The 20,081-nt window shown below is 40.9% G+C and overlaps 1 protein-coding gene across 2 annotated transcripts in view; it reads left to right on the top strand.

Moving 5' to 3' along the window:
- The window catches only part of PTN (pleiotrophin), a 97,351-nt gene that overhangs the window by 63,642 nt on the left and 13,628 nt on the right, over positions 1-20,081 (top strand). For both annotated transcript variants that reach the window (XM_027573984.2, XM_027573983.2), the window contains exons 2-4: positions 11,394-11,509; positions 12,384-12,557; positions 14,972-15,133. In XM_027573984.2, coding sequence (XP_027429785.1) covers positions 11,395-11,509; positions 12,384-12,557; positions 14,972-15,133 — 451 coding nt within the window. In that variant the 5' untranslated portion in view covers position 11,394. The remainder of the gene's footprint in view (positions 1-11,393; positions 11,510-12,383; positions 12,558-14,971; positions 15,134-20,081) is intronic.

Here is a 20,081-nt window from a genome sequence, read left to right as displayed (position 1 = left end):
AGGGATGTGGGAGGCTTCAGCAGACCTGCTCAGGATGCCCTTAACGCCTTGCACCAGCCTTTGATGCCTCTCTGTGGAAGCCCCAGTGCTCTAAAAAATCACTGCTTTAGCCCAGCTTTGTTTTCCTAAAGAAAATCAGAAGGAGGTGTGTGTGTGTGTGTGTGTGTGTGTGTGTGTGTGTGTGTGTGTGTGTGTGTGTGTGTGGTTTTTGAGTCTTAGATCTTATTCTTGACTCCCAATTATAGTACCTTTGTAATAAACCTCCCAAAATGAAGTCCCTAAAACATCTAGAAATTGATCAACAACAACAACAAAAAAACACAGCCAAAGAATGATCACATAAAGAGTATCTGGATGGACTGTTGAGTGTGGCGGTTGATCCCTTGGCAGTGACCTACAGTTTCAGCCATGTTTGTACAACAAGCAGCCTTTCCTCACTCTGTGATCTTCCCTTGCTTCTCTTCTCCAGACTACTGAGTGACTCTGTTTATATTCCTCTCTCACAGCTCCCAGGATGTACTCATTTCCTGTCCCTCCCTCCTCTTGAGGTCCATCCATTGCTACCTGCTACCATATACTCTATATTCTAATCACTTTTCACCCCTGCAGATATTACAAACATCTTCACACATTTGCTTATGTGGTTTCTTCTGCCTGAAGTTCCCTTCTTTGCCTCCTTTCTTAGAAGGCTTCAACTATTTTTTTTTTTCAAAAAACAGACAAAAATGCTCCAACCCTCTACCTCATTCAAACTTGCTAAGCAAAATTATTACTTGGGCCTATGCCCTCAGATAGCACTGTGTGTATAATTTTTCCACATTATTTACCACAGTGAATCATCATGCTTGTTTATCTCTCTTTTCTCCCAGTTAGAACTGTTTTGAGGAAGGGCTATATCATGTTCGTTTCTCATATTCCCATGCCCATCAGAGACCCGGCCCTTAGCAGGTGCTCTAAAAAATTGGCAAATAGATATCTAACAAAAATGTCCTAAAATAGCACACTTCTTCAGCAGGTGCCACCACGCCATAAAAATATTTTGGCCTGAAAGTTCCCTGTATTTGAGGCATTGAGTTATGCAAAATTAAATGAATGCCCTACTTTAGCAATCTAATTGATATGCACTTAGTTAAAATCAAAGGTGGAACGCTGTTGAATTTAGTTCTGTGCTGTGAGCAGAGTACACCTGAAGTTATGCATGCATGTGCTTGGGACACATTCTTTTCAAGGCTTAGTATTTAAATAAGACAGCTTGACAAGGCCCAAATGAAGGGCTGATTTAGTAATAGCTTTCATTATAGACATAATGCCTATTTATGTGAGACTTTAGGAATCTGAGGCAATGATCAAACCATTTGAGAATAAATCAATATGATGATTTTAGACTTGAAGAAAAGTTACTGAAAATAAAGGGAACATATAAGTAAGGAAAAATAAAATTAAAACACTTAATTCCCAGGGTGCCTGGGTGGCTCAGTCGCTGAAGCTTCTGCCAGCAGCTCAGGTCCTGATCCCAGGGTCCTGGGATTGGCCCCATGTTGGGCTCCCTGCTCAGTGGGGAGCCTGCTTCTCCCCTCCCTCCTGCTCCCTGCTCGTGCTCTCTCTTTCTCTCTCAAATGAATAAATACTTAAAAAACAACAACAAAAAAACACTAAATCCCCCCCCGTGGAAACAAATCTCTCTCAAATATAGGAGACAGAAGAAATCACCGTTATTAAGTACAGGTATAATGTGGAAAGATAAATTTACAATGGTGTATTTGTCTAGCTGGGCCTTTGTCTTTGTAACTTTAGAAGTCAACTACCTCTAATGAATACTCCGCATTTCACAAGCAAGGTGGAGAAAGCTGACTTAACTAAAGAATAATAAACTACTCCAAAATCAAGGGTCTTGAGCTGTTCAAGGAACACATGAATTCAAATGTGTTTTTGTTACTATTGCACCTAGATAACACCCGGTGCTCAGCACATCCGCTGGGATGTCTTTACATTTCTGTGTGTTTCCCCACCCCAGCCTTAGTATGATCTCAGTGGCCAGAACCTACTGCTCTTCTCCAGAGGTCTGCTGTCTTGGGAGAGAAGACAATTAGCAAACACAAATAAAGACGTAATACATCCAACATGGATTTGTGCCAAGGAAAATGTAAAGCCAGGTGAGGGAACATCCATGTGTGAAATTGGTGCCATTTTGGGCAGTGGCGTGAGTTATCCTACTGGACACCGGGCTATTTTTTTCTCTTATTTATGTGATTCTCTTCATTCATTTAACAAATATATCAGTGACATCTCTGTGTCAAACACTGTTCTAAACGTTATAAATGAGCATAAGGAAAAGATAGTGTCCTATCCCTTAAAAGGTCTATGGATTCCTGGAGGAAAATGCATACAGTTTGTGTACACACACAATTATATACACAAATACACAAACACAGTCTCAATCACACATGCGCACACCGAAAGTTATACTAGATGTTAAGGCCTTTTTTTTTTAAGTAGGCTCGACGCCCAGCGTGGAGCCCGATGCTGGGCTTGAACTCACCACCCTGAGAGCAAGAATCGGACGCTTAAACTGACTGAGCCACCTAGGCACCCCTGATGTTAAGGCTTTTGATAGAACTTCAGCGTTAGAGGATATTCTAAATGTCAGTCATTCTAATAGGACCTCAGAAGGGTCATGGCTTGTATCATTGGCAGTTTTCCAAAGACGAGCATTTACTTCCTGGCTGGTGTGTGGGAGCGAGTCAACTAGCTAGTGAGGAACCTGAGGAGACTCCATTGACTGCTCAGTGACTACAGTTTTTTTTATTCTCTCCGTGCTTTGTGCATTACAATTAGAATGTATCTTTTTGTTTTGTTTTTTAAGAAAGGAATAATTGTAAGAGGGAGTCAATTGCTACTGATGGTAACAAAAGAAAAGTCAGAGGGGCCTTGCAAAGTGATGGTTACTAAATATAATGGTGTAGTGGGCTCATGATATTTTTCAGTTTTGTATGCTTCGGTTTATAGAGTCAGTAATATGCCACTCCGACGTTCGGGGTTTGCGAGTGAGCAGAGCCTATGGATCGGACATGGCACAGTGAGCTCCCAAGGTAAAGAGGACAATGTTGCCTTGACAAAGGCTTCATTGAAGGTGAAATCTCTTATGGCAAACCTTGGGAGGTGATAAGAGTTTGCTGGGTAGAGAGATGTGGGAAAGAACTTCTAGTTGTACGGGATGGCAGGAGCAAAGGATCAGTTGACTGAAACAGTGTTTTTGAGTTTAGAGAGTTAGAAGTCTTTCCGGCTAAAGACACATGCATTGGGTGCAGAAGGGAGAGCACGGGTGAAAGGAATTCCTGTGAAAAGGAGAGACTTGCAAATGTCCTAGATATTCTGTCTACACCTTGGCTTTACGGGAGTATAGATCAGAAGGAAGCAAGAAAGGCCACTTCGTGCTAGAAGGTGAATTACGAGGTAGTACAGTCAGCTCTGAGGAGAATTGGATTGCCATTTTTGCCCAGTGGAAATTCAGTGGTTTACCTTCTCTTCTAGGAAAATCCCACCCAAAACGCCAATACCGTTAAGGATGAAGGGGAAAGGGGGCTGCAACAGAAGTTAAGAAAGCCTCCTGACAGAAGGCACGGTGGGTCTGCCATGTGCCAGGTAGTGCAGTGCTAACTTTTCATGCCTCCTCTCTCACCTCAGAACACGGTGGGACAGACTTCACAGGCATGCCTCCAGCTGAAGAAAATAAGTTCCAGAGAAATTAAATGTAGGGCTTCATTACCTGGCCAGAGCTGGGATTCTTTTTTTTTTTTTTTTAAAGATTTTTATTTATTTATTGAGAGAGAGAGAGAGAATGGTAGAGAGAGAGCATGAGATGGAGGAAGGTCAGAGGGAGAAGCAGACTCCCTGCTGAGCAGGGAGCCTGATGCGGGACTCGATCCCGGGACCCCAGGATCATGACCTGAGCTGAAGGCAGTCGCTTAACCAACTGAGCCACCCAGGCACCCCAGAGCTGGGATTCTAACTGAGGGCTGACTTACTACAAAACCCTTAACTTATTCCTCTGTATCAGATTGCCCCAGACGCATACGAAAAGGATTGAGAGGAAACTAGAATCTCCTAAAATTCTAAAAGTCGATCTCCAGTTACTCTTGATTATAACAAATGAAAGCAGCGAAGGAATAATACAACTAACCCAAGTCGCTTTTGAACTCTGCGGCTCCAAAAAATATGTGGCTCCAAAAAATAGTTGAATAAGCATACCTTCACATCACTTGTCATATCATGAAGGGTAACCAAATGGATTTCCATTGAATACTTGCTTCAGTTTACTGATTTTTTTTCCTTTCTCATCCCTGAATGTTTTTGTGTATTTAGAGTTGAATTTGAAGTAGAAACCCATTTTCAAGACACCTACACATCCCTGTAAAGATTAATAAGGGTCATACGTGAGAAGGCTACATGGTTTTAGTCAAAATGGGTTTCCTGCTATATTACCGAGTCAGAAAACGGGAGGAAAGAACACTCTGGAATATCATGTTTAAATTAAATAAACAGTGATCATTATTTTTCTTGGGAAAGGTAAACATGTCTTAAAACAATGATTTGGTTGGTTTTATTCTTTGAAATATGAGATTAGATATTCATACAGATTATAAGCTGGTAAGATTTCAGGTTTAGACTGGGCTGCTTACTAGTAAGTCAGCAGGAGTGAGAAATGGTTGATTGTTGGTCAAACCATAAGTGGACCCAGAGACTGCAGCAGAGTGGGGAGAACAAGGTCTGTCAAGAGGATCAGATGACTGATTATTGAATTCCAGAAGAATTATAAAAGCTGTTAAGACTGTTCCATCTCAGAAGACAATAATGAGTAGTGAAAATGATAACTAGGGGCCTTGATGCAAAATATTTATCAGTAAGAGATACCATATTCTTCTGGCTCTTTCTCAGTCATCTGTAACCACCCTACCTAACTAGTCCTCTTCGACTCAGTTTATCACATCACCTTTTTATTTTATTCATAAAATTTACCACAGTCAGAAATTATCTTATTTACTTGCCTGTTTGCTTATGTGTTATCTTCTGACTTTGCCCACTAAGTGTAAGCCCCACGGGGTCAATACTCTGGTCCATGTTCCTCAACTCCTTGTCACCACTGCCTAGACCAACTTACGCTATGAAGGATGCAACTCTTACATACAGAGAGTTTTTGAATAATTGAGTAAATGGATACACCATTTGTGACATTCCAAGTATTAGTTAATATTAACATAAGTCAATATTTATAAAGTACTTAAAACAGGTCCTTGCACATAAATAAATGCTTGTTAACTAAACGAATATCTTCCTGACTAATATGAGCTGACTGATCTCCCTCATTCTAAATTAAAGTTACTTGTGATAAAAGAACATAGACATTTAATTCTATGACTGCAATCATCTAGAACGTGATTAATAGTTGATGCTCTGTAACAGAATTTCTGACCATCAGTGGTTTTGTTTGCTTTATGGGGAACTTAAAGGAAATTAAATCTTTGGCCTCAACTGAATCCCTGTCTTTGGTTTACCTTCAAGAAAGAGAAATGCAGAATAGTTGTCCTTCCCTTATACTTCATGACATTTTGTAGTTCTTATCAGAATATAGTGAACCATAATTGGCTATTTGACAGTATAAACTTTATTGGAGTGCAAGCTTCGTGAGAACAACCAAAAACTTATCACTGGTCATTGTTGTATCCTGAGAATGTAGCTCAATGGCTGGCATAAGGTAGGTGTCCCAAAGATGTTTAATGAAATAATGTGCTAATGTGGGGAGGAAGGAGGTATCAGGATATTTTTGGAACCTTCTTGAATCCTCACACAAATACAGATGGGGCAGCTTGACAGATAACAAAACTACAACCTAAAGACAAGGTTTAAAGCAACACTCAGGATAGATTTTTTTTTTCATTATTTTTATTATTATTTCTCACAGCTCTGGAAGCTGCAAATCCAAGATCAGGGTGCCAGGATCGTTGGGTTCTGGGTCACAGACTGCCAGCTTTTCATTGTAACCTCACACAGAGAGTAGAGACAGGAAGGAAACTCTCCTAGGACTCTGATAAGGGCACACATCCCATTCATGAGGGCTCTATCCTCATGACCTCATTGGATCCTAATTCCCTCCCAAAGGCCCCACCTTTGGGTGAGGAGCGGTAGAGCTTCAACTTACTAGTTTTGGGGGGATGCAAATATTCAGTCCATACTAGCCCACCAGTGATCACTGAGTAGAGTACCCATTGCTGTTACCATCACAGAAGAGCCAAACACAAATATTTTGCAGCTCCTGGTGAAACAGCACAGTGCCACTTAGAGTCGCACCAAAGGGGTAACACCTGAGTCCGATTAAGCCTCTGCGTCCAGCTGCCAATTTGCAGCTGAACAAAGGAATGTTGAAATTCATCGTGAATTTGCAATCATCAAAATTCAGAATGTGGGATACTGCTGATTAAATGGCCTGGTTCTTGTAAAAAGTGAAAAGCAAGAAAAGGGAAGAAAAAGGGGGGCTGAAGGATAATCCTACGTCATAAAAGCAATTTAAAAGACATCAGTTTTGGGCGCCTGGGTGGCTCAGTTGGTTAAGCGACTGCCTTCGGCTCAGGTCATGATCCTGGAGTCCCAGGATCGAGTCCCGCATCGGGCTCCCTGCTCAGTGGGGAGTCTGCTTCTCCTTCTGACCCTCTTCCCTCTGCTGTCTATCTCTCATTCTCTCTCTCTCTCAAATAAATAAATAAAATCTTAAAAAAAATGTTTAAAAAAAATAAAAGACATCAGTTTTTAAAATTAGACGTGTCTAAGGAAGCTCACTCGAATCAAAGCCTCAAGAAGTGCAAAGAAGTAATTACTGCCTATTAGTATTGGAGGTACAGGGCTATAATGGGGATGGGGAACATGGTAAAGCCTTTGGATATGAGTGGGAAATTTATCTTATAATTCACTAAGTTATATGTTTGCTTTGTGTGGTTTTCTATACCTCGTGTTTTGTTTTACAATAAAAAAGGTAAAAAAAAAAAAAACTCCCAGGAGTTTGGGCAAATAGATCACAAAAAGCCTAGAAAGGCCTAGTGATGTGTAATACATGATACAGAAACATTACACATCATTCACTGATGACTCTGAGTATGTAACTAGGTATATACACTGATTACGTATGACTCTGCTTTAGATTCTGGCTGTGGTCTCCAGCCCAACTTCTTCAGTAAATTTCATATCCCCTGGCTTAGACAAAGGATGGAGAAATCAGTTGAGCATGCATATTAATTCCTCTGTTTGATATCATGTTTTGGTGGTATTTTTCACTAGCAAAAGGTTTACTGAGCAGCTACGATGGGCTGGGGCCCTGGCCTAGGTATTTAAAACAGAAAGAGGGGATTGGAATGGTTTTTCCAACCAGAGGGCATAAAGTACCGTTGCAAAGTGAGATTTGTTTCCCCCCATTTCATACAGATTAAATTGCATTGACATGTTCCCTAATTCTCAACATGGAACCTCTTGACTTCCATGAACCAGAAAAATACTGGGGTTAAAGGGCCTTGAGTTTATTTTAACCTAAGAAGTCAAAGGGCAGAATGAATTTATGCCCTGATAATGCTGAACAAGTCTTTAGTTGACAATCAAATCATCCCTCTCTCTCTTTCTCTGTTTCATTGTTTTGTCTTTTGCTTTTGAATAATATTAGATAGTTCAAAGCATGATGCCTGTTAGAAATTTCTCAGTAAAAAGCAACATTACCGTTTCGTAATACAAATATTGACTCGGTATGCTGGCCACCTAAAACTCATATAATGCTATATGTCAATATACCTCAATTTAAAAAACTGAAGGGAAGTATTTCCTTGTAGTAAGTAAGACGAGTATAAGGGTGAATTAACTTTATTCAGCAACTAATAATACGTTTCTTCATATTCTGGATTGGCTGTATGTCTACATCTTCATTTTCACAGCAAGCCTCTCAAGTAGTTGTTACAATCCCTCCCACTTGGCCGATGTCAAAACAGAAGTGCCAATGGTTGTGATTTGCCTGAGGACATCCCCCAAATTAGGTGGGGGAGCTGAAGTTTGAGCCAAGCCTTCTGTCTCAGGGTCCCACGTTTGTCCTTCCAAACAGATCGCTAAGGGGCCAATTTCTGTTCCAGCATCCTTGTCTTGTGTTTACCCCGGAGGCTGATTGCCTTTTAAAATGCTAACGGAAGGGGAGCTCTCTTTTTCCTTCTCATCAGCTTTTTCTCCAGGGAAGGGACGAGGATTTTCCATTCAGTTGGTTTCTTTAACCTTAATTTCCTTTAATCTCTGAGCTTTAGACTTATTAGTTGATTGAGATGAACGCCACAGGAATTTCCAGACACCACCATCCATCGATGGCAGTTTTCCAGTTGACTGTTCAACCCGATGAAATTCAATCTGTCAGGCAAGCCAAACGAAGAATGGCAGTAAGAGGAGATGAAGATAAGGAAATGATTCAGAAGAACGGCTGATTTAGCAAGTCGTCGTCTTCCCCTGTTTTATTTCCTTCAGTGCAAAAAATGAGCCGTGATCAAGGTCCTTGCCTCTGTTCATCTGGCACGCCCCTGGAGAGCGGACAGGGTTAAACTATTTACAGAGAGAGCTTCTGCCTTTACTTGATGCTGAGGCCAAATAAACAATCAGCGATGCATATACCACAGGTCGGGGAACTGTTAGCTACACAAGTACTAATTACTCAAGTATTTACTACAGCAACAGAGGCATCAGCGTGCTAATTGGGCATTGTTTGGGCACACTGGAATTTGGGGCTAATTTTAATCCTCCCTTTCCTAAAACCCCTTACTCTCTTAAATAATCTTTGTTCATTTTCGCCAGCCAGAAAAATCGAAGCTATCAAAATACAGGCTCAAGCAGGATAGCAAGCAAAGCAGGAGGAAGGGGAGAAGGAGGTGAGGAGAAAGATAGGCTCCGACTCAACCCCGCTGCTGATGGCACATGGTACACAGGCGACTTTCTGTGCACAGGGACTAGGGTGCATTTTTCCTTAGTGCATCTAAACCTGAAAGGCACCGTTCATCCCCTTCTTCAGGCTCTGAATTGTTCTGAATTAATATCAGAAGCAGAGAGGGCACGTTTCCATTCTAACTCTCCAACTTGCATCCACTTCCTCTCTCTCCTTCCTTCCTGTCTGCTCCCACTATGGGTAAAATAATCCCATGACTCAAAACAAGTGTATCCTTAGGACATTCTGCCCTGGGTGAGGTTTTTTTTCCCCTTGAAATTATAAGTGAATTTAACTTGAGTACGAGAAAGCTTTTTGAAGATAAATATAAAAGTAAGAACTTAGCAATGTAAAACTAGAGATGCTGAGGTTAAAATTAGCCCGTGACAGCACCTTTCTATTAATAACTGTGTCTGCCTAGATGGCCAAGGTTCTTCAGAGGGGCTCCAAGGGCATTACAAGGATCAGCCCATTGTGTGGTCAGAAAGTTCACTCATGAGCTGTGCTTTCTCAGTGGGAACTTCTGAATTCTCAAAGGACTCTAAATCACAATGTAAATGCTTCAGGTATTCATAGGTAATTGTTAAACGCAAAGGCAAATTCTAAGTTGGAAAGAAATACATTAAAAGTTTTGAATTTAAAAGTTAACTTATCCTTTAAGAAAACTCAAATGAGGGCGCCTGGAAGTCTCAGCCAGTTGAGCGTCTGACTCTTGGTTTTGGCTCAGGTCATGATCTCATGGGTCCTGAGATTGAGCCCCGCATTGGGCTCTGCGCTCAGCAGAGGGGAGTCTGCTTGAAGATTCTCTTCCTCTGCCCCTCCCCCCACTTGCACGCTTGTATGCAGGCTCTCACTCTCTCAAATAAATCAATAAATCCTTAAAAAAAAAAACTCAAAACTCTCTGCCTCTAAAGCGGTTAGTCACTGAGAGTAGGTTTTCGGACTTCTTTGAAGAAAACAACAGAAGACCTCCACTTTGATTCACTTTATACCTACTAATTTTACATGATATTCAAATATATGATAATGTATAGCAGTATAAATGCACCAGGGTAGTCAACACCAAGAAGTCTTGCCAGCCAGGAAGTCTAGACCGGCTCCTCATATCATTCATGCCCAAGGAAAGGCAGAGGAAAAGTCTCAGAATCAATAGGAACGTTTCAGTGAGGTATAGTTATAAAAATTTAGCATTAGGAGGATTAACAAAGCATCCGGTATTAGATTTTAGAAAGTGATGGAGATGGTGAGTAGCTAGTTAGGACTTACGAATCAGTGAAAGGACCAAATGACCAAAATATTCATTTTAATTAGTAAATGAAATAGGCTTCATTTATACCATGGAATCCAAAGTCATCAATTGAAAAAAAAAAAAAAAACTAATAAAGAATGGCACTCCCATGACAGAGAAAGGCAGACAAATTTACTGACAAGGATGTCACTTCATAGATGATTTTGAACGAGAGAAATTATAGAACAGAATGATCTCAATCCTGTGTGTGTGTGTGTGTGTGTGAGAGAGAGGTTTTATTGTTCACATTCAAGGGAATGTGAAGCACTCTTCTGGAAAAAAAAAAAAAATCCTCAGAGCTAATGACCATGGGTAACCGTGTTGACAGTTAGTTGTCATGAGTGACTTCAAGTTCCAGGGGAGTCTTTCTAATGTTATTCTGGGATTTTTGATTCATATCAAATGTGGATAATTTCAAATTATGAGTGAGTGTAATCTCTTTCTTATATCCTAGAATTGAGAAGATTTTTAGATTTTATGTGAGCGTACACATACACATGTATTTGATATAAATCAAAGTGTGCCAGTTCAGCTTCTGTCTTGTGCTTCCCTCTTTGGTGGAACAGTGATGATAAAATAATCATGATCATGGGAAACAAAGTCAGAGATGTTGGTTATTATGACACATCTAAAGATAAAGGCAAACCATACACTGGCACAGATAATCCATTAACTGTGTCCATTCAAATTATCCATGTGGACTACAACACCAAGGTTGTTGCTAGGAAGTGTCAGGAGTTGCAAAGAATGACCATAGCTACTGACATTACCGTGTGTCCCCACCAGCAAGATCAACTGCAGGAGTCCATTCAAAAACATGCCATAAAAATTCTTTTGCTTCCATAATTCTTGAGTCATACGTAGCAAGTGATTGTGTGTGAAGTTCTTAAATGGAGAACTGTTGTATTTTTGTTCAGTGAATACCTGACTAATTGCAGAAGAACACTTACTTCAGTGGCTGTTGGAGAGAAAAGAACTCTGCCCAAGAGCACTGATAGACATCTTCCGAAAATCTATTCCAGAAATGGAAAATGGCACCCTTCATTAAAGAGTTCCACCAGCCTTCCTCTCTGACTTAGGTTGACACCACTTTCTTCTGTTTCTGTTTATTACTAGAATGCAGTCCCAACAGTACGTGCAGCCGCGTCGAAAATTTGCAGCTGCCTTCCTGGCATTCATTTTCATCTTGGCAGCTGTGGACACTGCTGAAGCAGGGAAGAAAGAGAAGCCAGGTAAGCTGTAGGGTTATGAAGGCAAGACTGTTCATGGATTAATGTCCGTCTAATCCAAACGGCCTGATTTTTGTCCTCCCTCCCTCCCTCCCTCCTTCTTTCTTTCCTCCCTCCCTCCCTCCCTCCCTCCTTTCCTTTGTTACTTCTTTAGAGGAACCTAAGTGACCTCCCCCCTGGTCCCCCCGCCATAAGTCCTAAAATATAGATGATGATTATTAACATAATCATATTAGTAGCTACTATGTACAGAACACTGATGAGCAAGCAGGTGTTTTACTTATGTTGAGTCTCTTCCTCAAAAAAGAGTCCTGCAGGGAAATTTTGTTTTATCTCCTATCAACAAAGGGGGAAACTGAAGCTCAGAGCGATACAGCCACTTTTCTATGTCACTCCCGTGTCATAAATAGTAGGCTGTGGAGCTGGGAGTCTGTTTACGTCTGTGATCCACCACATTTAGCTTATGTTATTCCATCTCCAAGACAGAGAAAGGAACATTGACTTGCAATGAAATGCTAATCTGACAACCATTACTTCTAAAAGAACGTTGCCTTATTTTTCATGTTTCACTGTTTTTGAACGTCTTTAACAGAAGTGTTTGCTTCTAAAAGGGGATGTCATGAGATCCCTTATACAGTCCGTAGCACGTAGAGTTAAATTAATATGAGTTCTGTCTCCTTCAGTTTTCCTTCTCCCTTCTCTTGATCATTCACCGACTCAGTCATTTGGCTAACATGTGTCAAGGTGCTACGATTCACTGGACGGTGAAGACAGAGGTCAAAAGCACAGACCCCACAATTACGGTGCCCTGGCATGAAGTTTGTTATAGGAATCAGGGTTTCCCAGAGGTTGACTGCGGTGCCTTTCTTTTTTCCAGAAAAAAAAGTGAAGAAGTCTGACTGTGGGGAATGGCAGTGGAGTGTGTGCGTGCCCACCAGTGGGGACTGTGGCCTGGGCACCCGGGAGGGCACCCGGACTGGAGCTGAGTGTAAGCAAACCATGAAGACCCAGAGATGTAAGATCCCCTGCAACTGGAAAAAGCAATTTGGAGGTAACTCCCACCGCTACTGTCCTGTTAATTTAATCTTCCACTCTGGGATAATGCTTGCATTCTTCCACCAATTAACTTTTTGAGCTTGACTACCATTTATTTTAAGTAAGTTGATTTTATCAGATCGCGAATAACCAGATATCTTGCCTTACCCCCTGGGTTTTTCAACTTTGGTGCTACTACCATTTGGGGCCATGTAGTTTTTTGTTGGGGAGAGCAATGTAGGATATTATTCTGTGCACTGTAGGATGTTTAGCAGCATCTCTGGCTTCTCTCCACTGGTTTCTAGTAGCACTCCCCATCTCCACCAACTGTGACAACTAAAAATGTCTTCAGATATTGCCAGATGATCCCTGGCGTCAAACTAGTCCTAGATCGAGAACCACTGTTGTACCCTTCGCGACATAATATACCCTTGATCCCTCCCTAAGTGTGCATTGATCTACTCTCCTCTCTCTCCCTCTTCTAGTTCTCATTCCTTTTTTCTTCCTTCCCCCTTCTCTTATTTATTCTCCTCCTTCTCCAGACATCTTTCTGGGACTTTTAGTCCCCCCCTTTCTTTTGATCTTTCCCCACCATCCACACTGGTTAATAGATTTACTTATCAAATCCAGCAAGGCTGCTTATAGTCCCTTTTCATAGACTTTTCTCTCGCTGACCATTGTCATTCTCCTGCTGGCGTCCTCTGCCTGTCTGGGAAGGAGTCCTTCAACACTTCCAACTTTGAAACCCACTACTGAACACCCAGATTACCTGTTTCTTCCACGTTCCAGACTTTTTGTCTTTCTTGGCCATGGTGGTATGCAATGCCCCAAATGTTCTTATTCTTGGCAGAAATGTATTCTGACCTATAAGCCAGTAAAGAAGGACAATGAATATACACACTGTATCTTTTTCATTCTCTATAACCTTTGGGGTACTTTTTATGAATGGTAGTAAGTTCTATAAGCCCATGGTGAAATTCAGATACATTTGGTCTTAAATTATATATGGGTTCCCTAAAGACCCACCTACAAAAAGTTTTTAAAAGTGTGTCTTAAAGAATGAATGCCTAGAATATATAAAGAACTCTCAAAACTAAGAATCCAGTTAGAAAGTGGGTGAAAGACATGGACGAATATTTTACAATAGATGAGATATAGGTGACAAACACTGGAAAAGACGTTGAACATCTGTTCTCTGTTAGGGAAATGGAAATAAAAACCGGGGACTTGTCACTGTATACCACATACCTATCAGAAGGGCTAAAATGACAATACCAAATGCTAGAGAGGAGGTAGAGAAATTAGATCACTCATACCTTGCTGATGGAAATGTAAAATGGTACAGCCACATTAAAAAGGAGTATGGCAGGGTTTTTTTTTTTTTTTTTAATAAGAATAAACATCTGTTTACCATACAATACAGTGGTTTCATTCTTGGCCATTTATCCTAGAGAAACGAAAACTTATGTTCCTCTAAAAATTTGTACACGAATAGCAGATAGCAGCTTTACTTGTAACAGCCAAGAGCTGGAAACAACCCAGGTATCCCTCATCTGGTGAATGGTTAAGCAACCCGTGATCCATACCTACCATGGAATATGACTCAGCAATAAAGAGGAACTGATTGTTGAAACACCCAAGTGGATGGACCTTCAGGAAATTATGCTGAGTGAAAAAAAAAAATGCTAATCTCTAGAGGTTACATACTGTATGCATGATTCCATTTATATAACGTTCATTTTTTTTTAGGATTTTATTTATTTATTTGACAGAAAAGAGACAGCGAGAGAGGGAACACAAGCAGGGGGAGTGGGAGAGGGAGAAGCAGGCTTCCCGTGGAGCAGGAAGCCCGATGTGGGGCTCGATCCCAGGGCCCCGGGATCATGACCTGAGCAGAAGGCAGATGCTTAATGACTGAGCCACCCAGGCTCCCCTATATAACATTCTTAAAATAACAAAAATTATAGAGATGGAAAAGAGATGAGTGATGGCCAGGGCTCAAGCAGATGGGAAGGGAGGAAGGTGCCTCGGCCAAGGCTATGACAGGATTAACCCAAAGGACTGTTGTGTTGGAGCTCTTTTGCACATTAATGCTGTCGGTGTTCGCTCATACCTACAGACGTGACGCAGCCGCACAGAACTGAATGCGCACTTGCACACATACCCACAAATGAGTGCGTGTGAAATTGGCAGAACCTGAATCACTTCTGTGGGATGTATCCCTGTTCATTTCCTGGTTGTGCTCAGGAACTCTGGTTATGCAAGATAATCACAATTGAGGGGAAATAGGGTGAAGGATATAGGGATCTTCCATATTATTTCTTTTAACTGCATGGGACTCTACAAAAAGGTAAAAACAGAAGTGTGTCTACCTTTATGGCACTACTAGAGGAACTCAAAGATTTCTGTTTGGTCCTACCCTGCCTTTAGCGGAGTGCAAATACCAGTTTCAGGCCTGGGGAGAATGCGACCTGAATACCGCCTTGAAAACCAGAACTGGAAGTCTGAAGCGAGCCCTCCACAATGCCGACTGCCAGAAGACAGTCACCATCTCCAAGCCCTGTGGCAAGCTGACTAAGCCCAAACCTCAAGGTAGGTTCCTGTCATTATACCACAGTTTTCAGGTGCAAATGTTGATGGACTCACGCAGGATCTTCAGATGTGGAAACTCGAATTTTCTGGAAGGAAATCTTAGGTGAATTACCTTAAGAAAGGGATTGAACAAGCCCTGTATGTTGAGCATCACACCAGTGCTTTTCAGCAGGCAATTGATGAGTTCAAATCAGAGTCCTCTGCACAGATGGGGCGTGGGGGCGGGGATTGGAACAGTCTCCTTGCACAAATAAACAACTTAGCAGAACAGGCCAATTAAGACAGTTGTTGTATGGTGACTGTATATTCCAAGCCCTAAATTGGGACTGCATCCTGACAAGTAGGAACAAATTTATGAAGATCATGAGGCAGAAAATCTAAAATCAGGTCTCTCCTAGATTATCCAACAAACACAGTTTTCATGAAGTCAGCTACATTATTTTACATTTTTCCTTTCTCCACTGCATAAATTGATAGGTCCTATATTTCTTCCACTTCTTTCAGCCTTTTATATATATATATATATATATATATATATATATATATATATATAGTTGTTGTTGTTAGCTTTTTTACCAACTACATTCATCATGAATTTTCAAATTATGTAGAGCTTTCTGTTCATTCCCAGAAAGTTACACTCTGCTCTCCTGCCAGAGAAAGGGAACCAGAAACAAATAGCATGGCTATGGTTTCACAGAAATAGGATCCCACTTGAGGGAAGACAAGGAGGTATTACACTCTTATTTCATGGGTTGTTCTGGGCTGAATGCTGTTAAACCACCATCCTTCCATTCAAATGTTGACGTTCTAACCCTTAGTACCTCAGAATGTGACTGTGTTTGGAGATAAGGCTTTTAAAGAGGTCATTAAAGTGAAATGAAGCTGTATGAGTGGGTCCCAGGCCAATCTGGCATAGAAAGAAAGGAGATTAGGACCCAGATACATGCAGGGGGAAGACCATATGAACACATAGTGAGAAGATGGCCATCGAGAAGCCAACGGGACCCACCTCAGAATAAATGAACCCTGCTGACAGTTGATCTTAGACTTCTAGCCTCTAGAACTCTGAGAAAGTAAATTCCTACTGTTGAAGCGATCCGCTCTGTGGTACGGGGCATGGCAGCTCTTGCAAATGAATACGGGACTGGAAAATCCATACCATCCAGATTAAATATAAGGAGAAACTCAGAAAAAAATGAACATGAAGCCCACAATAAATGAAAATAGGGAAAAAAATACCTCCAGAAATCAGAAGGATTGGCTGGCTTGCTGCTGATAGTCAGAAAGGACTCATTTCACAGACCAAGCTCTTCAGTCTCTGACGGAGTTGTCCATGGACATGGTTGCCCCCAGTGGTAGGGTGGCCAGATGCAGGCTAGACCTGCAGATGGCACATCTAGGATTCAGGCTGCCCTTTTCAGATCACGGAAATCTGGTTGCAGTGTGTATTTGGAAGGCATGATGTGGGGTCAGTATATGAATGTATGGGCCAACTTTGTAAGTATTACTTGTCTGAAGACAACTATACAGATCTAATGAAAATTAGCGGCCATATTCATCCAGTGGGACATTTCCAAAACTGGAAGAACTCAGAGATACACAGTTTTCAAATTAATATATTTTTCAGCCAGTCAGAGAACCAAAATATTCAGCATAAATAGAGCATGGGAAAGAAAAGGAATTGAAGAAGTCCCCATGCTCTACCACAGTGGTTCTCAACCTGGGCTGCAAATTAGAATTTCCTATGAGAACTTATAAAAATCCCAGTACGCAGGCATAACCCAGACCAACTGACTCAGCCTCAGTAGCTTTGAAAATTAAGATGTTCCTTAAAAGATTTCAGTATCAGTCAGAATCAAGAATTGCTGTGCTAGTATGAAACTCATAGAGACCACACACACGTACACGCCTGCATGCGTGCATACACGTGTACAAATCTGTTCTGGTTCTCGCCAGTGGGTGAGAGAAACTGCAGTCTAATGAATAAGGAGGAAAAAAATAAGGGATTAGGTGGTGGGTGGTGGTAGGGCTAGATGGATATGGAAAGGGCTGAAAAGTTTGGAATAAATAGGACAATTTGGGGACATGATTCAGAAGGAGCCTTCAGGGTATTTGGTGAAGACATTAAGTGAGGACTTCTTTTGACCTGGTCCAGCAGCTCATTGACTTTTTACATTTTCTCATCTGGTCAGGCTTTCACCTTGACAAATGGTGGTAAAAATATTTCAAGTGGGTAAACATTCTGTCATTTGTTTCTATATCAGAAATTAAGGTATATAATTAATTGAAAATGGATTAGCCGGAGTGAGTTCTGTATTTCACAGCACTAGGTAAAGCCCAACACCATGTGCAAAGGTGACTCCCAAATGGAAGACACTTTCTAGAGCATGATTTCTTCTTTTTTAAAAGTTTTAATTCCAGTGACATACAGTGTTATATTAGTTTTCGGAGTATAATACAGGGATTCAGTAATTCTGTATATTCCTCAGGACTCATCATGACAAGTGTACTCTTACTACCTTTACCTATTTCCACCCTCCCCCCCACCCCTCCCCTCTGGTAACCAGTTTGTTTTCTATAGTCAAGAGTCTGTTTCTTGGTTTGCCTCTTCTTTTTCCCCTTGTTTTGTTTCTTAAATTGCACATATGAGTGAAATCATATGGTATTTGTCTTTCTCTGACTTATTTTGCTTAGCCTTGTACTCTAGATCCATGTACATCATTGCAAATGGCAAGATTTCATTCTTTTTAATGGCTGAATAATATTCTGTTGTGTATCTATACCATATCTTCTTCATCAACTCATCAGTTGGATGGATGCTTGTGCTGCTTCCATAGTTTGGCTATTGTAAATCAGGCTGCAGTAAACATAGGGGTGTATATATCCTTTTGAATTAGTGTTTTTGTATTTTTTGGGTAAATACCCAGTAGTGCAATTACTGAATCTTAGGGTAGTTCTGTTTTTAACTTTTTGAGGAACCTCCATACTGTTTTCCAGAGTGGCCACACCAGTTTGCATTCCCACCAACAGTGCATGAATGTTCCTTTTTCTCCACATCATCACCAACACTTGTTGTTTCTTGTGTTTTTGATTTTAGCCATTCTGACAGGTATGGGGTGATAATCTCATTGTGGTTTTGATTTGCATTTCCGGATGGTGAGTGATGTTGCCCATCTTTTCATGTGTCTTTTGGCCATCTGGATGTCTTCTCTGGAGAACTATCTGTTCATGTCTTCTCATTTTTTACAGATTATTTGGGTTTTTGGCATTCAGTTGTAGAAGTTCTTTATATATTTTGGATACTAACCCTTCATTGGATATGTCATTTGCAAATAATCTTCTGCCATTCAGTAAGTTGTCTTAATTTCATTGATTCCCTTGCTGTGCAGAATCTTTTTATCTTGATGTTGTCCTAACAGTTTATTTTCACTTTTGTTTCCTTTGCCTCAGGAGACATATCTAGAAAAATGTCATTATGACTGATGTTAGAGAAATTACTGCCTGTGCTCTCTCGAATATTATTTCTAAAACTGTTCTGGAAGACATCTACCAGAGTATAAGTTTCAGGAGGGCAGGGACCTAACCTGTGCCTTTCTCTACTGCATCCCTTTTGCTTGGAACGAGGAGTAGCAGGTGCTGAATATGTATAAAAAATAAATGCTAAAAGAAAAAAGGTTTCACACATTAAATTTATCATAGTCTGGTGGAAGCTGCAGTAAAGAAGTCATTTAAGCAATATTTTCATACAATTACACAATTATAAATTATTTTTTCCCTTTCTTCAGGAAAGAGTAACTCATCAGGGCTTCCTGCTACTTTAACTCAGGAAAGAGGGAGGTAGGGAACCCACTAATTTGGAGTCAGGCACTATGATATGATAGGTGCTCCTCATTTTAGCTTCAAAGCAACTCTGTGCACTAAAATGTATTTATCTTAGTTTGTATTTGAGAAAGCACAGGCCCAGAGAGGGTAAGCAACTTGTCTAACGCTTCACGGCTTGTAAGTGGTGATTCAGATTCAGAGTCAAACTGACAGCAAAGACCCGCTGCCTTTTCTATTGCACTGTGCTGCGTGTCGGTGTTATACACCCATGAAACTTTGGCCATGTTAGATAAATCTTGATGTCCAGAATCACTAAATAGTAGAGCTTCTGGGGACCTTGCTGCCATCTGATGTAACCCTGATGGAATACATGAGGACAGAGAACATCAGTGACTCACCTAAATCCATCCTGTTGTTTAGGAGCAGAATCAGTTTTGGGCTTTCTTGTCTTTCAGTGCCATTTTCTGCCTTTTTAACCCAGTCCCTGAGCTCATAGCCAGAAAGTACCTTTTTGCCTTCCATCGTCATCCTTCTCACCAAACACATCATCAGGTTCTGGTCTTTTGTCTGCTTTTTTTTTTTTTATGTGTATGTTTGTTTTATACACCTTTTTGGTTTGATTTCTGTCCTCTTTTGTTTTGGAAAATGGTAATGGCTTAATATGCAAATGACATAACGTTTGGGGTGGAAAAAATGCTCTTTAAATTTTAGAATGGAACATTAAGATGCCTGATTAGGCTGTGACTACCCAGCATTAAATTGAGAAAAGTCTGGAGAATATCACTGTGACTTGATTCCTAATAAGGCCAAAAGTTTAAAAGACTTGCTTGGGGGCGAGAGGGCACTTAATATCCGGAGTTGGCACCTGAACTCTGGGAGATTACTAACTATCTCCCCTGCTTTAGTTAAAAATCGCCTTGAAACTCACCACACTCCAGTCCATTGGATAGAAATGGTTCTTCCTGTTGTTATGTCAATATTGCAGAAACTCCACACTCTAGCCTTGGTACAATTTCAGTGACACTAGATATCAAGTTGGAAACTCTTCCCTAAAGATTCTCCTGTGTTGAAACTCCACTTACTCTGAGAAGAGGTTTTAGTATTATATACCCAGAGAAGAGAG

This window comes from Zalophus californianus, chromosome 12 (assembly GCF_009762305.2).
Source record: "Zalophus californianus isolate mZalCal1 chromosome 12, mZalCal1.pri.v2, whole genome shotgun sequence".
Lineage (NCBI taxonomy): Eukaryota > Metazoa > Chordata > Mammalia > Carnivora > Otariidae > Zalophus > Zalophus californianus.
The sequence above is the reverse complement of the archived record's forward strand: the minus strand, read 5'-3'. Positions and strand labels throughout refer to the sequence as shown.